The 16,483-nt window shown below is 35.5% G+C and overlaps 1 protein-coding gene across 1 annotated transcript in view; it reads left to right on the top strand.

Annotated features, from left to right (window-relative positions):
- The window catches only part of LOC121408096 (pre-mRNA-splicing factor ATP-dependent RNA helicase PRP16-like), a 95,842-nt gene that overhangs the window by 42,644 nt on the left and 36,715 nt on the right, over nt 1-16,483 (top strand). Inside the window, exons 5-6 of the mRNA XM_041599436.1 lie at nt 404-584; nt 15,702-15,811. Coding sequence (XP_041455370.1) covers nt 404-584; nt 15,702-15,811 — 291 coding nt within the window. The remainder of the gene's footprint in view (nt 1-403; nt 585-15,701; nt 15,812-16,483) is intronic.

Raw genomic sequence — 16,483 nt, 5'->3', positions numbered from 1 at the left:
ATGATGAAATTAATAATGATAAAACTTTATCAATTTTATTTGCACAATTTCTCTCAAATCATACCAATAGAGCACAATATATGTAGTAGCAGTATACATGTAGATATGTGAAATATCTCAGAGAATTTTAGAAGAGATAAGGAGTGAAGATGTGATTGTTTTCTATGTAGTTTACATACTTCATACTTGTATATTAAGTTTGCTATAAACAATTAACTGAATTTGAATTGAAATCATTTATTTTTTCGGTACCATAATTTTCATGTTCCTTTACACATAGTCATGTTCTTTCATTTCTTATTTCACTCTTTGTCATTGTATGGAACAACTTTCCAATATTCAATGTCATTTTCATGTGAAGAATTCATGAATGTAATCCTTACTAATTACTCTGATTGTGTAGGTATTGAGACACCATCTCGTACAAGTTGGGAGGAAGAGGATGATGTGCCAAAGAAAGCACCATCACAATGGGACCAACCAACACCCAAGATGTCAAGTCAACACAATGATCTTAGTGAGAGACGAGATAGAAGTGAACGTGGTGACAGAAAAGATAGATCTAGTAGGAAAGATGGAGACAGGTATAAATAGAGCAAAGATCTTTTGTTACAAAATGATGCAGTATCATTGAAATAATTATTTTATTCTAAATGTCTACTTCCATGTTAAAAAAGCAGGGAAACAGTGATAGTCATGAATTTGCCCCCAAGACTTTATTATATACACAACAAAAGAAGTAAGTCCCGCTAAATCAAATTGCTGTAACTTTTGAACCGAATTATTTTGAGATATGATATTTCATAGGTGGTTTTCTACACTCATTAAGCAACTCCTGGGGAAAAATGAGATCGATCGGTTGAGTCATGCATGAGTAATTAAAGATTGAATGAAAAATTTCCATTTTTAAAAGTCTGAAGAGTTGTTTTTCAGTTTGTTCAAATGCAAAGTTGGGCAAAAGTTGTTTTAGGTGAATTTTATGGTGTTATGCTGTTTTACTATCCATCATTCAACCACTTAAAGGTCCTATGAAATAATTGTAAAACTTTTAATTTTTCGTTGAATAAGCATTCCCACATCGCAATTCTCCGCACCATTCTCTTTAGAAAAATATAATTTTAATTTCACAGCCAAATGAAAGTGGAAAATTGCCCATTTTCTGTGCCAATACGCCCCGCCCACAAAAATTCTGCAGAACGTCTTTTTGGAGTATCACGTTACCAGTGACGTCACTCGAAGAACGCAGCACCAGCGCTGGTGATTTGTTTTGCTGCACGGTCCATAGGTTTCACGTGTGGATTCGCTTTGTGATGTTTGTTATTGTATTTTTGAATTGAATGTAATACAAGCAGATCTTTCACATTACACAGTTTTTACCTGCCTGATAAATAACCATATTTTTATGTAGCATACTCAAAATCTGGATATTGTTCTCTGAAAAGCTCTCATTTTTTATTAGAGCATCACTCACAAGACTTATCAGAACGTAAATTCGTGATTTTTTATTTGACTCGGTCCTCGAGCTTGCTCAACTTTCTTCTGGAATTTAAACCAGCCTTTTTACAATTCTTACAAAAACTGTTTTCTGAATCTTAATTTCATGCAAATCTCGATCTTTACAGAATCTAAGGCATACCACACAATCGTGATTTCCAAATAAATTTCGAGCCTCTGGGCCTCGATTCAGTGCAGAGTACGCGGCAGCGCGAGCAGCGTATCCGGCATAGATATCACTGGCGCTAGTGCACTGTGCATGAACCAATCGAGGAGCTCGCCCAAAGCAAGAACATCGACGCATTTTCTACACCTCAGACGAGTGGAGGCGAGAAAATAAGAGAACTAAATGAGATCAAACATACAAATTGGGACTATTTATTATACAAAAACTCAGATAGATTGTTATTAAATAGAAATCTGGAATTATAAACCTACCAATAGTTGTCAACAAGCCTTTGTTGATCCAGATTGGCATTGCCATTGGCATCATCTTCCTCCTTGTCAGCTCCGTCACTGGCTGCAGGCTCAAATTGATATGGATTAATTATTCCATCATTTCCATTTCTACCATCATCAGACTCGAAGCTAGATCTTTCGGAGAGAGAAGTAGACCACTCCAATGCTGACTCTTCATCCGAAGGGGAGGAATTCGCCATTACTATTAGTAAAGGTCAATCTCAAGTTCAGTAAAGTTAGCTCAGCTCTGTCAAAGTGCACGCAAACATACAGTAAATAAAGCTGAACGCAAGCCGCTAGCGAAAGCCGACTTCTGTATGTGACGTCATTATGATTGACAGCTCTATTCGAGGTTTTCGCTGGAAAAAAGGTGGGCGTTCCCTGTCAAGTTCTTTGTCAGGGAATAACTCTGAAACTATCAATTGTACGCAAAAATAGGTCACAGATTCGCAATTTTCATGGCAAAATACCTCTACTAACACATCTTTAGTTTTAATTTCATAGGACCTTTAAGACCTGATTTTGATATTGTTCATGGTTGGGTGAGCACAGTGTATTGCAGGGGCTGCGGAAGCACGTACAAAAATGTAAAAATGACCATACGATTGTGATTTTTTTGCAAGGTCACCCCCCTCCCACTTTGGCTCAGTCCTCCCCCCTTTGAAAGCCGTTCCGCTGCCCCTGTATTGTGACGTATCATCATAGGGATTTATGGTAGCATCCTCTACATCTTGTTAGATCATGTTAAAATTTGAAAATGTTGATGGCTCCCTCGATTATAGGCCCCTCCCCCATTTTAAAATTCTAGATCCACCACTGATTTGTCCATACATTCAACTGATCCTGAGTAATTGTTCAGTGAAGAATACATTTATACAGTATAAAGAGTATTCATTCCAAAGTTTTCGAATGTGCTCGCTCAACCATGAAAATGTTTGAAGTTCGGAAAGTGTGTGGTGATAGAAATGATGGATGATAAAAACAACAGCAATTAAAGTCACATTTGAAACCAAATTTGCCCCCAATATTCACTTCATTACCCTTTAAAAAGAGTCTTCGACATTGAAAATACAAATTTTTCCACTTTGATGCATGCTCACTCATCCATAAATAAACAAATTGCTTTTGTTTTCGCACAGAATTTTGCCCATAGGTTGATAAACATTACTGCCAAACGACATTGCTAAAGACAGCCTTGAAAAAAGTTACACCATATTGAATAAGGGGTTACTTATTCTTAAACACATACACCCATAATGTACACAAGTCTATGAGAGAGGAAGTCAAAATTTTAACAAATATGAAATGAGGGTTTGTTTCATGGACGCTTTTTGTTACTTCTGCCAACCGTTATTTAATTTTGGTACCCAAAATTTTGCCAACTTCCATTACTACAGTTGTGATGGTTATTTCCGTAAACCCTAAGTGCGGTAATTTAAGCACTTTAATTGCTTCATTTACCGTTCTATGTGAGGTTTTTTCCATTCATCTTCCATAGGTTTCCGTGCTCCTTGTGTGATAATGCCATTGTTTATGCCCTAACTTCATTCTTGTCTCTGAATTGTTTGAATACATGGATTTTCTCCTTAGCTTCCAGCAGGATGCCAGGCCATGCTTATTTTCTTTAGGTTTGAAAGTTGGATTCTTTTCTTAGTGTTTCCTTACAGGATACCAGCTGTATGATTAAATCGTGATTTAAATCGCGATTTAAATCACCATGATTAAAAAAAAAATAATTGATTTAAATCACTTCCATTGAAAAATATACTAATTATGGACAAAGTATTTGTTCAATACAGTTTTAATTTTTCAAGTCAACTGAAAAACTTTGAATTAACTTTATATCAACAAAAGATCAAAGTCTTCATATCTACTTAAAACAAATTAAAATCAAATTAATAAAATCAGGTAATTCCTTAAAAACTACAGATGTATGTTGTCAATAGGTACTCATTTTTTGTAAATTATGTCGAGTTTTTCTTCTGAAATTTTACATTCTTTGTCAGTTATTATTAGTCAATTTCTTTCTTTACATAAAGTTTTCACATAATCCAAAGACTTTTCAGAGAGCAGTTTGTAAAAAAAAATATATAATATATAAAAGTCAATGAGAAAAGGTTTGTTGGCAGTTTTCCAGTTTTGATCCTTCGCCTACACATAACTACTTCTGTCATGTAAAATAAAAAATGATACCTGCATGTAATCAACATATTTAACATGCCTCTTATTTCCTATTGTTACATTTATCATACATTTGATGTTTTAAATAACATAATTATAAAAATCACAATAACATAATGTCGTACAGTCATAATTTGACTGTTGAGAAAAGCTTTCTCTTATAAACCTTTTAAGTCACTGCAGCCCATTTTATGTTCAGTGCTACAAATAATTGAAGTTTTGTATCTGCATGTAATAATGGAAAGAGCTCTATAACAACAATTTGCAAAACTCAGAATAAACATTTAACACTGCATCTAAATGTTAAGATGCAGGTACTTCAGTTACAATCATTGGCAGTTGTAAGCTGTGTCTCATTTAAAATAAAATACTTCTTTTTGTAATACATATATTGTATTTTTTAAAAGCAGTTTTTATCCTTTAAGTTAAAAATAAGTAGATTTTTTTTCATACTTCATGGATCAAACAGATTTTTTTGTAGAGAATATGGGAATAAAAATTGTAGATTAATGTAAAAAATCACAGTAACATAATGTAGTATAGTCACCCTTTGACTAAGCTATCTCTTATATTGTTCTCCAAAACTGAGAGTTTTGCATCTATATCTGTAGCAAGAGAAGAGCTTTTTATCAAACTAAAAAGATCCTAAACATATACAGTTGTAGTCTCTCCTTGACTATTGTAAAGCTGTGACTAATTGGAAAAAAAATCATTGATTTGAATTATTCTCTTACAATATATATGAATACTAGTAATTGGCAAAGGGTTTGTTGGCAGTTTTGATAAGGGATTTTTTTCTCTTGGATTTTTTTAAATATTTGAATGAAAAATCCCAGAGGGGAATTTTCTCTACTCACTGGGAATTCCCTATGGAATATTCCTTCATAGGCCTATGTATGATAGAATTAAGTTCAGATACATGATTCCTCAAATTTATTTTTGATTGTCCATTTTTACTGGATTTTAATTACAAAATATGTGGTTAAGAACAATATTAGGGGTGAAATGTATAACATCAATACTGATGTGATTGTAAGAGTAAGGGGAGGGGGGATAATTATCCTTTTTTTTCGAAGGAACTTTTAAAAAATCAAAAAATCTGATTTAAATAAAAAAAATCAGATTTTTTTTCATTTAAAAAAAAAATAAAAAAAATCACCAACCTTGTTAATTGATTAATCCTTATCATTTCTTAGTAATTTAATTACAAATGGCAATTTGTGTCTTGCCTGCATAATAGAGCAAGACAAAAGGCGATGCTTTTCTGAAAGCGGTGGCATCGTCAACATTGAAATTTTAACCAAGGTTAAGTTTATGAAATGTCATCATAACTTAAAAGGTATATAGACCTAGTTCATGAAACTTAAATATAAGAGTAATCAAGTATTACTGAACGTACCACCTGAGTTTCAGGTCACATGACCAAGTTAAAAGGTCATGTAGGGTCAATGAACTTTGACCATGTTGGGGGAATCAATATCAAAATCTTAACCAAGATTAAGTTTTGAAATGTTGTCATAACTTCGAGATTATGTGGACAGAGTTCATAAAACTTATACATAAGGTTAATAGTGTATCACTGAAGATCATGCCTGAGTTTCAGGTCACATGATTAAGGTCAAAGGTCACTTAGGGTCAACAAACTTTGGCCATGTTGGGGTTATTTTAGGAATTTTCATCATAACTGAAATTTTATGGATCTAGTTCATGAAACATGGGCATAAGAGCAACCATGTACCCCTGATTATCATGTGTGAGTTTCAGGTCACATGACCAAGGTCAAAGGTCACTTAGGGTCAACAAACTTTGGCCATGTTGGGGCTATTTGAGGATACTAATTGTAACTGAAATTTTATGGATCTAGCTCATGAAACCTGGAAATAAGAGCAGCAATGTATCCCTGAATACTGTATCAGGAACATGGCCAAGATCAAAGGTCATTTAAAGGTCAATGAACTCTGGCCGTGTTGTGAGCATGTTTTGAATTGGAGTCATAACTTAAAAGTTTATGGATCTAGCTCATGAAACATTGACATAACGGTTATCAAGTATGAATGATTGTTTTGCGCATGTCTTAGGTCACATGGTCAAAGGTCATTTTGGGTTAATGGACATAATATTTTATCATCTTATTAGTGTTTTCTTCTGTGAATAATTATTCATTAGCTTTTTTTCAAAGGCAGCACTGCTGCTATATCAAATTGTGTAATGCAGGCGAGACTGCCAGAGATGTTCCACTTGTTGTAACTTTGAATGTGTATGGATCTAGTTCATAAAACTAATGCGTAAGAGTTATCATGTATCACTGAACATCCTGTGCGAGTTTCAGGTCACATGACCAAGGTCAAAGGTCATTTAGGGTCAATGAACTTTGGTAATGATGGGAGTATTTGTTAAATTGGCATCATAACTTAGAAAGTTTGTGGATCTAGTTCATGACACATGGACATAAGGGTAATCAAGTACCTGGAGATCACTTATCTTTGACCATCCAAAAGGTGCACTTAGTTTTATCACAAGAGTAGCAATTAATACATTGCCTTCTTGGGACAACCCACTGATCTCTCCCCTAACTGGATATGCGGGGAGGGTCCTTTGTTTGAAGCCCGCGAGTTCTATTGTCCGCCATACCAGTTCCCCCAAAAGGAACGCGATCGCTCCATTAGCGATACGCTAGCTGTCTGCACACTGAAGCACTCATTGCTTTTTATAAAAACCTTCATATATTTAAGGTGCCAGAATTCACAATTTTCTTGAAACCATGGTACTTTCCCAGTATACAATTCGGAAACATAATTTTGAAGGGGTTGATGTTTTTCTCACCTACGGAAGAATGGATGAAATCCTTGACTTGTCTAGGGGTATTTTGGAGGTTTTCCAAATAACCATCTTAGGATCGATATGGCGAGGACTTTCTAGGTTATGCAGGCTTATAACACTGGGCTTGAACCCCCCTTTAATTTAAGTCTACCCCACCCCCCCCCAAAAAAAAAAATCAAACAAGTGTAACACCGAAAAATTCATCGTTTCAAACGTTGAAAAAAGAACTTTCATATTTTATTTCTGATTTTGATTACAAATTTTGAGCATTATTGTGTGTTTTTCTCTCTATTCAAATAATCATTTTCATGAGGTGGACTCGCCCTTTAAAGAACAAGTCCACCCAACAAAAACTTGATTTGAATAAAAAGAAAAAAAATTCAACAAGCATAACCCTGAAAATTTCATCAAAATCGGATGTAATATGAAAGTTATGGCAATTTAAAGTTTCGCTTCATTTCACAAAACAGTTATATGCACATCTCGGTTGGTATTCCATTCAACATTTTGTGCTTCCGGCAATTAAGGAGGTCCTAAACGTCAAATTCGTAAAAATTGAAATATTGTATAATTCAAACTATAAAACACAAAAGAAATAGTGAGTCAAATCATTGACTCTCTCATTTGGATGTAACTGGCTCGTTCATATCACTATTTTTTTTTGATAAGCGAAACTTTGAAATGTCATAACTTTTTATTTTACATCAGATTTTAATGAAATTTTCAGCATTGTGCTTGTCTGATTTTCTCTATTGATTCAAATCAACTTTTTTCTGAGGTGGACTTGACCTTCTCTCTCTTTCCTTCTGTCACATCGATCGACCCTCTTCAATTATCCTCTACCCAGTTTGTTCATACACTGTAGGCAGCGGAAGCGGGGGGGGGGGGGGGTCCTGTACCCCTAAATTTTAGGTGGGGGACAGACCCCCCAAAGTTTATGTTGACAACTTTTTTTTTCTTTTTGCTTGTCAATTTTTTTCCTGCATCCCCCTAAATTCAGGTGGACCCCCCTAAAATCGTTGTGGTCCGCCCTAAAATTGTGGTTGATAACCCTTTTTGATGCTTGTCAGATTATTTCTTTTGTTTTGCATCCCTTCCTAAATTTTGGGTTGGTAACATTTTTTTGCTTGTCAGATTATTTTTAATGCGTCACCCCCCAAATTTCTGGTTGATAACCCCCCCCCCTTTTTTTTGGCTCCACCGAGACATTTTTTCTTTGAAGACATTCGGCATCTCAAAATAAGTTCTGAGAAATTTCTGAAGTCTGTAAATCCATCTCTGTATAGCTTAATGTCTTTTTTACGTACTTAAAAAAAAGAGTTCTTGGAAAAAATAATTCGATCTATTGTTGTATTCACATGCCACAAGTTACATAAGCCCCCTAAAGTCCTAGTCCTTTACCGTACATGTACCTATAGCTTGTAAATTTCATTGTCCTTTCACAAATAAAAGATAAATAATTTTCAGAATACCTTGTAGATCCAGTCCTTGTCCCCAAAATCAGTCTATTTCGGTCAGGATCTATGCTTGCAAAAAAATATATTTTTTTAAACTCCTCCGAAACAGCAGATTTTCAGTCTTAACTTAAGTTTCACAATACATGCTATACACGGTCAGTATTTTCGTGTCTCAGTCGTGATATTCTTCTGTCCAAACATGATTGATAAACTCATAAAACTTGGTGACATTTGTGAATATTAATAAACTGAATATTCATTTGAATCACAACAATCGATAACCCCCCCCCCCCCCCCCGGAGTTTTAAAGTTTTGGAAACTTGCTCTGGTAATTTAGAATTACCACACATGTATTTGAGCACATGGGACTACATAAAGTCTACAACTATGCAGTTCACCAGCTTGTCTTATCTGTGAAAAGTAATCCCATTTTCTCTGTTTTCACGGTCGTCACAATAAGTGCAATTATACGTGGCACAGGACGACATCTTAAACTTTGTATCAGGTATAAATTCACATTGAAAAGTGCTGTTATAAGAGTTGATTTGGTAAGTATAATTAAGAATTGACACTATTGCCGTGTACCAGACTCTACTCCGATTTTGGCTTTTTTGGGGGAACTCGGCGTGCGGAGGTACCAACTTCCGGTGCTTCAACACGGAATAGGCCAATCAGCGTTATTGTTCCCATCCAGGTAGGGGAGAGATCAGTGGGACAACCTGAGAAGATGGGGGAAAAGAATGAACACTAGATGAAGTTATGTGGGAATCATGAAACAATTTGTCACATCCCCAATTCATGTTACAAGGCATTAGATCAAGAACGTTTCAATTATAGACATGACAGTGTAGTAAGTTTTACAGTGGATATCAGAAGAAAGTTTACACTTAGAAATAATGCTGTAAAATATCCTGAAGCCTTTTCCACATTTAACCATTGGTACAGTTCTCTTTAAAGCAAATGATGATATGATTGTAAAAATATCTTTCTGCTTGAGTGATCTCCACATACTTTTGAAAAGTTTGTGAAAAATTATTTGTGCAGAGCTTGGAAATATACACAACAAAAAAAGTAAGTCCCCCCTAAATCAAACTGCTGTAACTTTTGAACCAAATAATTTTGAGATATGATATTTCATGGGTGGTTTTATACACTCATTAAGCAACTCCAGGGGGAAAATGAGATTGATCGGTTGAGTTATGCATGAGTAATTAAAGATTGAATTAAAAATGACCATTTTTGAAAGTCACAAGAGTCGTTTTTCAGATTGTGCAAATACAGAGTTGGGCAAAAATTGTTTTTAGGTGAACTTTATAGTGTTATGCTGTTTTACTATCCATCATTTAACCATTTCAGACCAAATTTTGATATCGTATGTTCATGGTTGAGTGAGCACGATGTATTGCAGGGGCCGCGGAAGCGGGGAGGGGGGGGGGGGCTGGGGGGCTTCAGCTCCCCCCCCCCACTTTTTTCCATAAGCAAGTACAAAAATGTAATACGATTGTGATTTTTGACATGGTCAGGCCCCCCCCCCCCCTTTAAAAACTGCTCTGCGGCCCCTGTATTGTGACGTGTCATCATAGGGTTTTGGGGTATTATCTTTTACAGCTTGTTAGATCATGTTAAAATTTGAAAATGTTGATGGCTCCCCCGATTATAGGCCCCTCCCCCATTTAAAATTCTGGATCCACCACTGATCTGTCCATACATTCAACTGATCCTGAGAAATTGTTAGGAAAAGAATACATTTATGCAGTATAAAGAGTATTCATTCCTAAATTTTCGAATGTGCTCGCTCAACCATGAAATGGCTAAAGTTCTGAAAGTGTTTGGTGATAGAAATGATGGATGATAAAAACAACAGCAATTAAAGACACCTTTCAAACCAAATTTGCCCCCAATATTCACTTTATTACCCTTTAAAATGAGTCTGTGTCATTGAAAATACCAATTTTCCCACTTTGATGCGTGCTCACTCATCCATAAACAAGCAAATCGATTTCATTTTTGCACAGAATTCTGCCCATAGGTTGATAAACATTACTGCCAAACGACATTGCTAAAGACAGTCTTGAAAAAAAGTTCCACCATATTGAATAAGGGGTTTACTTATGCTTAAACATATGCACCCATAATGTACACAAGTCTATGAGAGAGGAAGTCAAAATTTTAACAAATATGAAATGAGGGTTTGTTTCATGGACGGTTTTTGTTACTTCTGCCAACAGTTATTTAATGAAACTTCGCACATGGCTTCAGAGTAACACTATCCAAAATGTGCACACACCAAAATAACCATTCGATTCGGTAGAGAGTGGGGCCAAGGCCTTGAACTTTCTTCTCATTTGCATAATTTTCGAATATTGTGTGCTCACTGATGCATTAAACATCGGGATTTTCATGAAAATCAAATCAAATGAACTGTGCAAGGAGTTGTGTGACAGATATCCATAGTTACAAATTGCAGTTTTTCCAATAACGTAAAAAAGAGCTAATCACATTCCACATGTTCATTCAAGCGTAAATGTTTAAGTTGACACCTTCGAATCATTGAAGCATGTTAATTGGTCATGAACATAACAAAAAAGTTGAGAAAAGATCATTTTCAGTTAGAAAAATGAAGCAATACTTGCCTACGATATTTGAAAATCGCATTTCTTGTTTCCAATAAATGTTCATTGAACCGTGAAACGGTGAATATTGTTGGAGATAGTCTTCCCCAAAATAACTGTCATCATATTCTAGCATTTTTTATTGAAAAAAATGTGTAAAAATCCAATGATAGCAAATTTGGACTTGAGTTTATTCAACCGTGAAATTTAGCTTAAAAAGTTGTATCGTCTTTTAGAAAGTACCCTTTCCAAGCCTTCTGACTAGTTTTCATGATGAGAATGTGGAATTAGTTCCAATACAATGGAATCAAAGTCATGATATTTTGCTTGTGACTTTTGAAAAGTGACATTTTTGCCCTCTGACGGTGCTCACTGAAGCATGACGTAAGATACATCCACAACATTTACTCATAGGGTAGCTTATAAAATTACCTACACGCTCATGTAAAAATATATCAAAAACTCACATTGGTTCGGAAATTATTGATGTTTGTTTAGGGGGGGACTTACTTTTTTTGTTGTGTATAGTTCAGTGAATAAAAGTAGACATTGATCATGAAGAATACATGAACTTTAGCTAGGAAGATTGATATCTTTTGTCTTTTGAGCTTGTTTCCTTGCCCAAAACACTTCATAGAGTGCCATTGCCCCCTCACACAGGGCCATCATGAGGATATCTGCTTTACACAAAGCTGTTATTCACATGAAATGGCTTAGGCTTGATTTTTATCATTGTCAAGAGCTCTTAGGAAAAGTGTGGAGAAACAAGTATTAAATGAAGCATGAAATGTGGTCCCATTTTAAATTATAAAGCTTGGTGAAAGAATTCTGGAGATGTCTGAAAGAAATTTTGTTTACATTCAGTTGTGTCCTCAGATCCAGCTGAAACATTTTTGTAAGGCTCGCAGAAATCGATTTACGCAGAAATATTCATTCTGACACTGCGTCAATGAAAAAATTCAAAAACAAACCAACTGTGTGGTACATTTCCTTTGTATTTTTAGCTGTAAACATGCATGTCCAAATTATTTTCAAACACCCCTAAACCAGTTTTTCTCTGTGTGCAAAATAACACCCTAAACAAGTTTTTTGTGGGCTTCACATACACATTTTCGCCCCTAAACAGGTTGTCGTCAGAATATGACCCTTACTTGCTAACAATAAGCTTAAATAGACAAAACTAAATTCATGGGGGACAACATACCCTAAACATGTTTGAATAGTCTTTGAAAAACAAAAGCTTTGGAAAAAAAATATCCTAAATATGTTTGACCCTGCATTTGACCAGTCCTTCAAAACCACTATTTGTTGGAAAATCAGTATTTTTTTTTTTTTTGAATATGTTGATTTTAATAGCGTGTGTATAGGAGATACACACAGCAGAAGGCAGTCAACACAGCCAACAGAATTTTTTTGAATTGGAGAAATCTGGTTGTAAGCTGAACCCGTCTACTAGACGGTTCTCAAAATCAGGCTAATCAATTGCTACTTTTATCTAAATTAGAGTTTTTCATTCTATATTTTGGTCTGTTTCATGGTTTTTGTGGACATATACACTCATACACATGATTCATCTCAGTTGTTGAATTTTTTAAATCTGCTGCTCACAAAGTGAAACGATCCTTTTAACATCAGGATTTGTTGCGGCCAAATTCGAAGCACTTTGACTACATTAACAGTAGTATTAACCATTTGGTGATTAAAATTTTTTATCGTGAAAAGTGGGGGGATGTATCCTTTTCGCCTGTGATTGATTATGCTTTATGTTGCATAAAGTGATGAAATCATTAATTCATGATTTGCCTTTGAAGCACTATGTGATAATGCTATTTCAAAGGCATGTGCAAGGTTTAGAACGCAGTAACATTCACAATTTCACATCATGCAACCCGGATGTTGTCAGCAGTAATATCAATCTGTCATTATTTTTGGCAAAGCGAGAAGCTCCAATTAGCGAGTCAGCAAGATAAAAGGATGCAATGGGAAGGGAGGTCACCCAAAATGAATGGGAAAATGGGGGTCGTTGGCTCTCGTCGCTACCAGTCTGGAATCAGACCCGGATCTTGAGATTCCGTCGCGACAAGCCTTGACGCATAACTGATATTTGATGACCCTCCTAAAAATGTTCATAAATCTAAACAACTCTTTGTCATGAGCATATCTCTGCAGCTTTTTGCGACTATTTTGCATTTGGATTGTTGAAGTGATCCGAGCAGCTGGTGGGGATGCATTGCTTATGGATACGAGGTCGGAGATTCATTATACCAGGAGTATTGGTACATCGCATGCGCTTTTCCAAGGTGTTCTTGACTAGGGCCGCTTTCTGCACTCTGCCAATTCCTTTTCGTCATTTAACGTGAAGGCTGTACACTCTGGAGAGGTTTGCATCCTCGGCCTTGAAGGCAGCAGCCTCCACATCTTCATCTCTCTCAAACCCATTTCACTTCCTTTTGCTTACATGCCTCCCGCAGATGAATCCTGGCTGACCTAGCATATTCAAATAGATGCATAAAATTATTGAAGTAAATTATGAAAATACATGATTTTCTTATTAACAAGATAACTGGATGTGTCTATTTGAATCCCTTCCTCTGTACCCTTGCCTTCCGTTGCAATATGTCACAGCCGCCAGATGTCATTATAAGGAAAAGTTTGACCTTTCCCAAGGCATTGTCTTAGATTGAAATGCGGGTCTATAGTTCATAGGGAGATGGTGCTATTGTGCAACAAATATATTTACTATTATTTTAGATCGAGTTAATTTATAATGAATTAGCAATATCATTTAGACACGTCCAGTTATTTCATAAATAAGAAAATCAGGAATTTTCATAGTTTGGTGTATGTTTTATTTATTACTTTCATACAAGCATGTACAAAGTAATGTTTTTTATTGTATGATGAATAAAAATAATTTTTTTTTTAAATTTTGTGAGAAAATGCCGCTTGATGGAATTAAAATAAATTCTGCATGAGACACCTACTCGCTTGTGCTATCATAAAGTCAGACTTTATCAATATGTTTCTCTAATTTGTCCACTTTTGTTAAAACTTACAGTCAGGTGGACGTCCACTTTAACCCTATCGGGGGGGGGGGGCCTCCGAGGCTCCCCCTCAACAATTCAAGCAATATTTTCGCTGCGCGAAATAATTTGACTTCGCCGCTCACAGACTTTTTACTTTCAAGTGTTGTGCAACTTTTGAGACCAATTTTGCATCAACTGGGTGCGTGGTTCCAAAATTACACAACATTATGTAAGTGCATGTCAGACCAAAAATTGCTCAAAAACGTGATTTTGTGTACAAAGTCAATGCAAATTGTGTTTTCAACCCAAAATCCTACATGTACGATTATTTTTGGTTTTGCTGGCCTAAATGTATATATTGCATGCTTTTTATGACCTCAGAAGAGTCCCCAACAAATTTCATTGAAAAAACAAAGAAAAACATGCAATATAATACGTAAAAAAATGATTTGATATCGCACCACAAAGAGTTTTTATCCGAAAAATTTTTACATTTGGAGCTTTATTTAGGGAGTTAGAGGAAAAAGTATGATCTTGCATACTAGTTACGCATAAATTAGCATAAATAAATGACTATACAATTTTGTAGATTAGGTCCCAGACAACCCGCATGCAAATTTTTGGCGTGATCCCGCAGTCGACGGCCGAGATCTCAAGGCCATATGAACTCCCAAAATACCCCAGCCTAGATAGGGTTAACCCTAAATAGACTGGGCTATTTCGACGCCTAAGAAGACTGGGGGGGGGCTGATTCAGCCCCCCTTATGATCTCGGCCGTCGATCGCGCGATCGCGACGAAAATTGGCACACGCGTTACCCATGGCATTATCTACAAAACTATAACATCAAATTCTGTAAAAAAATCTCATGTCTCATTAATTATGCTAATTTATGCGTAAAATCATAAGTTTGCTCTAATTAATAAAATAATGCCCCTGAAATGCTAATTTTTGTTTCACATACTCTAGACAGGCATCTGATCAAATTGATTTTGAAAAAAATTCAAAATCACATTTATATTCTTATGTATTCTATTGTTTTCTAAATTTCTTATGTATTTCTTTGTTTTTCGACTTTTTGTTTTTTATTGTTTTTTTCAATGGAAATTGTTGGGGACTTTATTTTGACCATAAAAAAGATAAAATTAATTGATTTTAAGCAGTAAAAGGAAAAATAATGATGCATTTGTGAATATTGGCTAAGAACATTATTTGCATTGGATTTGTACACAAATTCACGTTTTTGAGTAATTTTGGGTCTGCATGCACTTACGAAATGTTGCGTAATTTTGGAATCGCGTACCCGGGGGTCACAATTTTGGTCTCAAAAGTTGCGCGAGACTTGAAAGTAAAAAGTCAGCGAGCGACGCTGTCAAAAAATTTCGTGCGGCGGATTTATCGCGAAAAATGTCGAGGGGGGGCTGAATCAGCCCCCCCCAGTCTTTTTAGGGTTAAGAGTGCAGTATTTCACATATGTGTTGTTATTTTGTGTTCTTTTCTTTTTGATGAAGCCTCTAAATTCTAATGACTTTTTACTGCAATGAAACTCTGTATTTTGCCATTGATAGCTCATGAAGAGACTTTGGCTTATAATACCACATACCTTATAAAAGAATAATACTAATATGTGAGTTGTGTTACGCTGTTTTGTAGGTCACGTCATAGAAGAAAGGAAGATGAAACCCCCATGTTGACCCCAGCTCATCGCTACAACTCATGGGCTAGCAATCGCAAGAAGAGTGGTGCCACACCACAAGTCAAAGGTTAGTTTTGCAAAGAGGTAGATTAGGAAAGTGGTGTCATTGTTTTTGATTGGTCATAAACTAGTCCGTATTCACTGATAATTATATTGTAAAGATTGTAGGTTACTTAATCTTCCTCAAAAAGTGAAGTTATTCATCAATGAAAAGGTAATGATAACCAATAAGCTTGAAAGTTAGGTTTTGGTAATATATTCTTAATTTGCTTCATTCAAGGCATCACACAGATCTTTTGCGTTTTTGGCGTATTTAGTACGTTTTTGCAACCAAAATATGGCAGTATGTTTTTTTCTTTAAAGAATATGTTTTTGTACAAAATCGTAATTTATTGAGAAAAATCATCTCTACAGTGCGTATGAAAAAAAACAGGACGTTTTTGAAAAGTCTATAAAAAATTGTTTCAAATTATTATATCTATATTTTGATGTTAATAGATGCTCCAAAATCTTATCTTTAAAATCTTATTTAAAACAGGCCTGTGAAATCTCCGCTATTTAGCGGAAATCCGCTATTTTCATTTTTAAGACTTTAATTTCCGCTTTTTCCTGTGTTCCATTTCCGTTTTTTCGTAGTCAAAATTCCGCTATTTTATCCAAAACAGCTGGAAAACAAGTCTAGGTAAATGGATGCGAGAAGAATGTGTGTGTTGTGAATATACATGTTACGGGGCCTTGT

Source organism: Lytechinus variegatus, chromosome 2 (assembly GCF_018143015.1).
Source record: "Lytechinus variegatus isolate NC3 chromosome 2, Lvar_3.0, whole genome shotgun sequence".
NCBI lineage: Eukaryota > Metazoa > Echinodermata > Echinoidea > Temnopleuroida > Toxopneustidae > Lytechinus > Lytechinus variegatus.
Note: the sequence above shows the minus strand (reverse complement) of the source record. Positions and strands in the feature narration are given on the sequence as shown.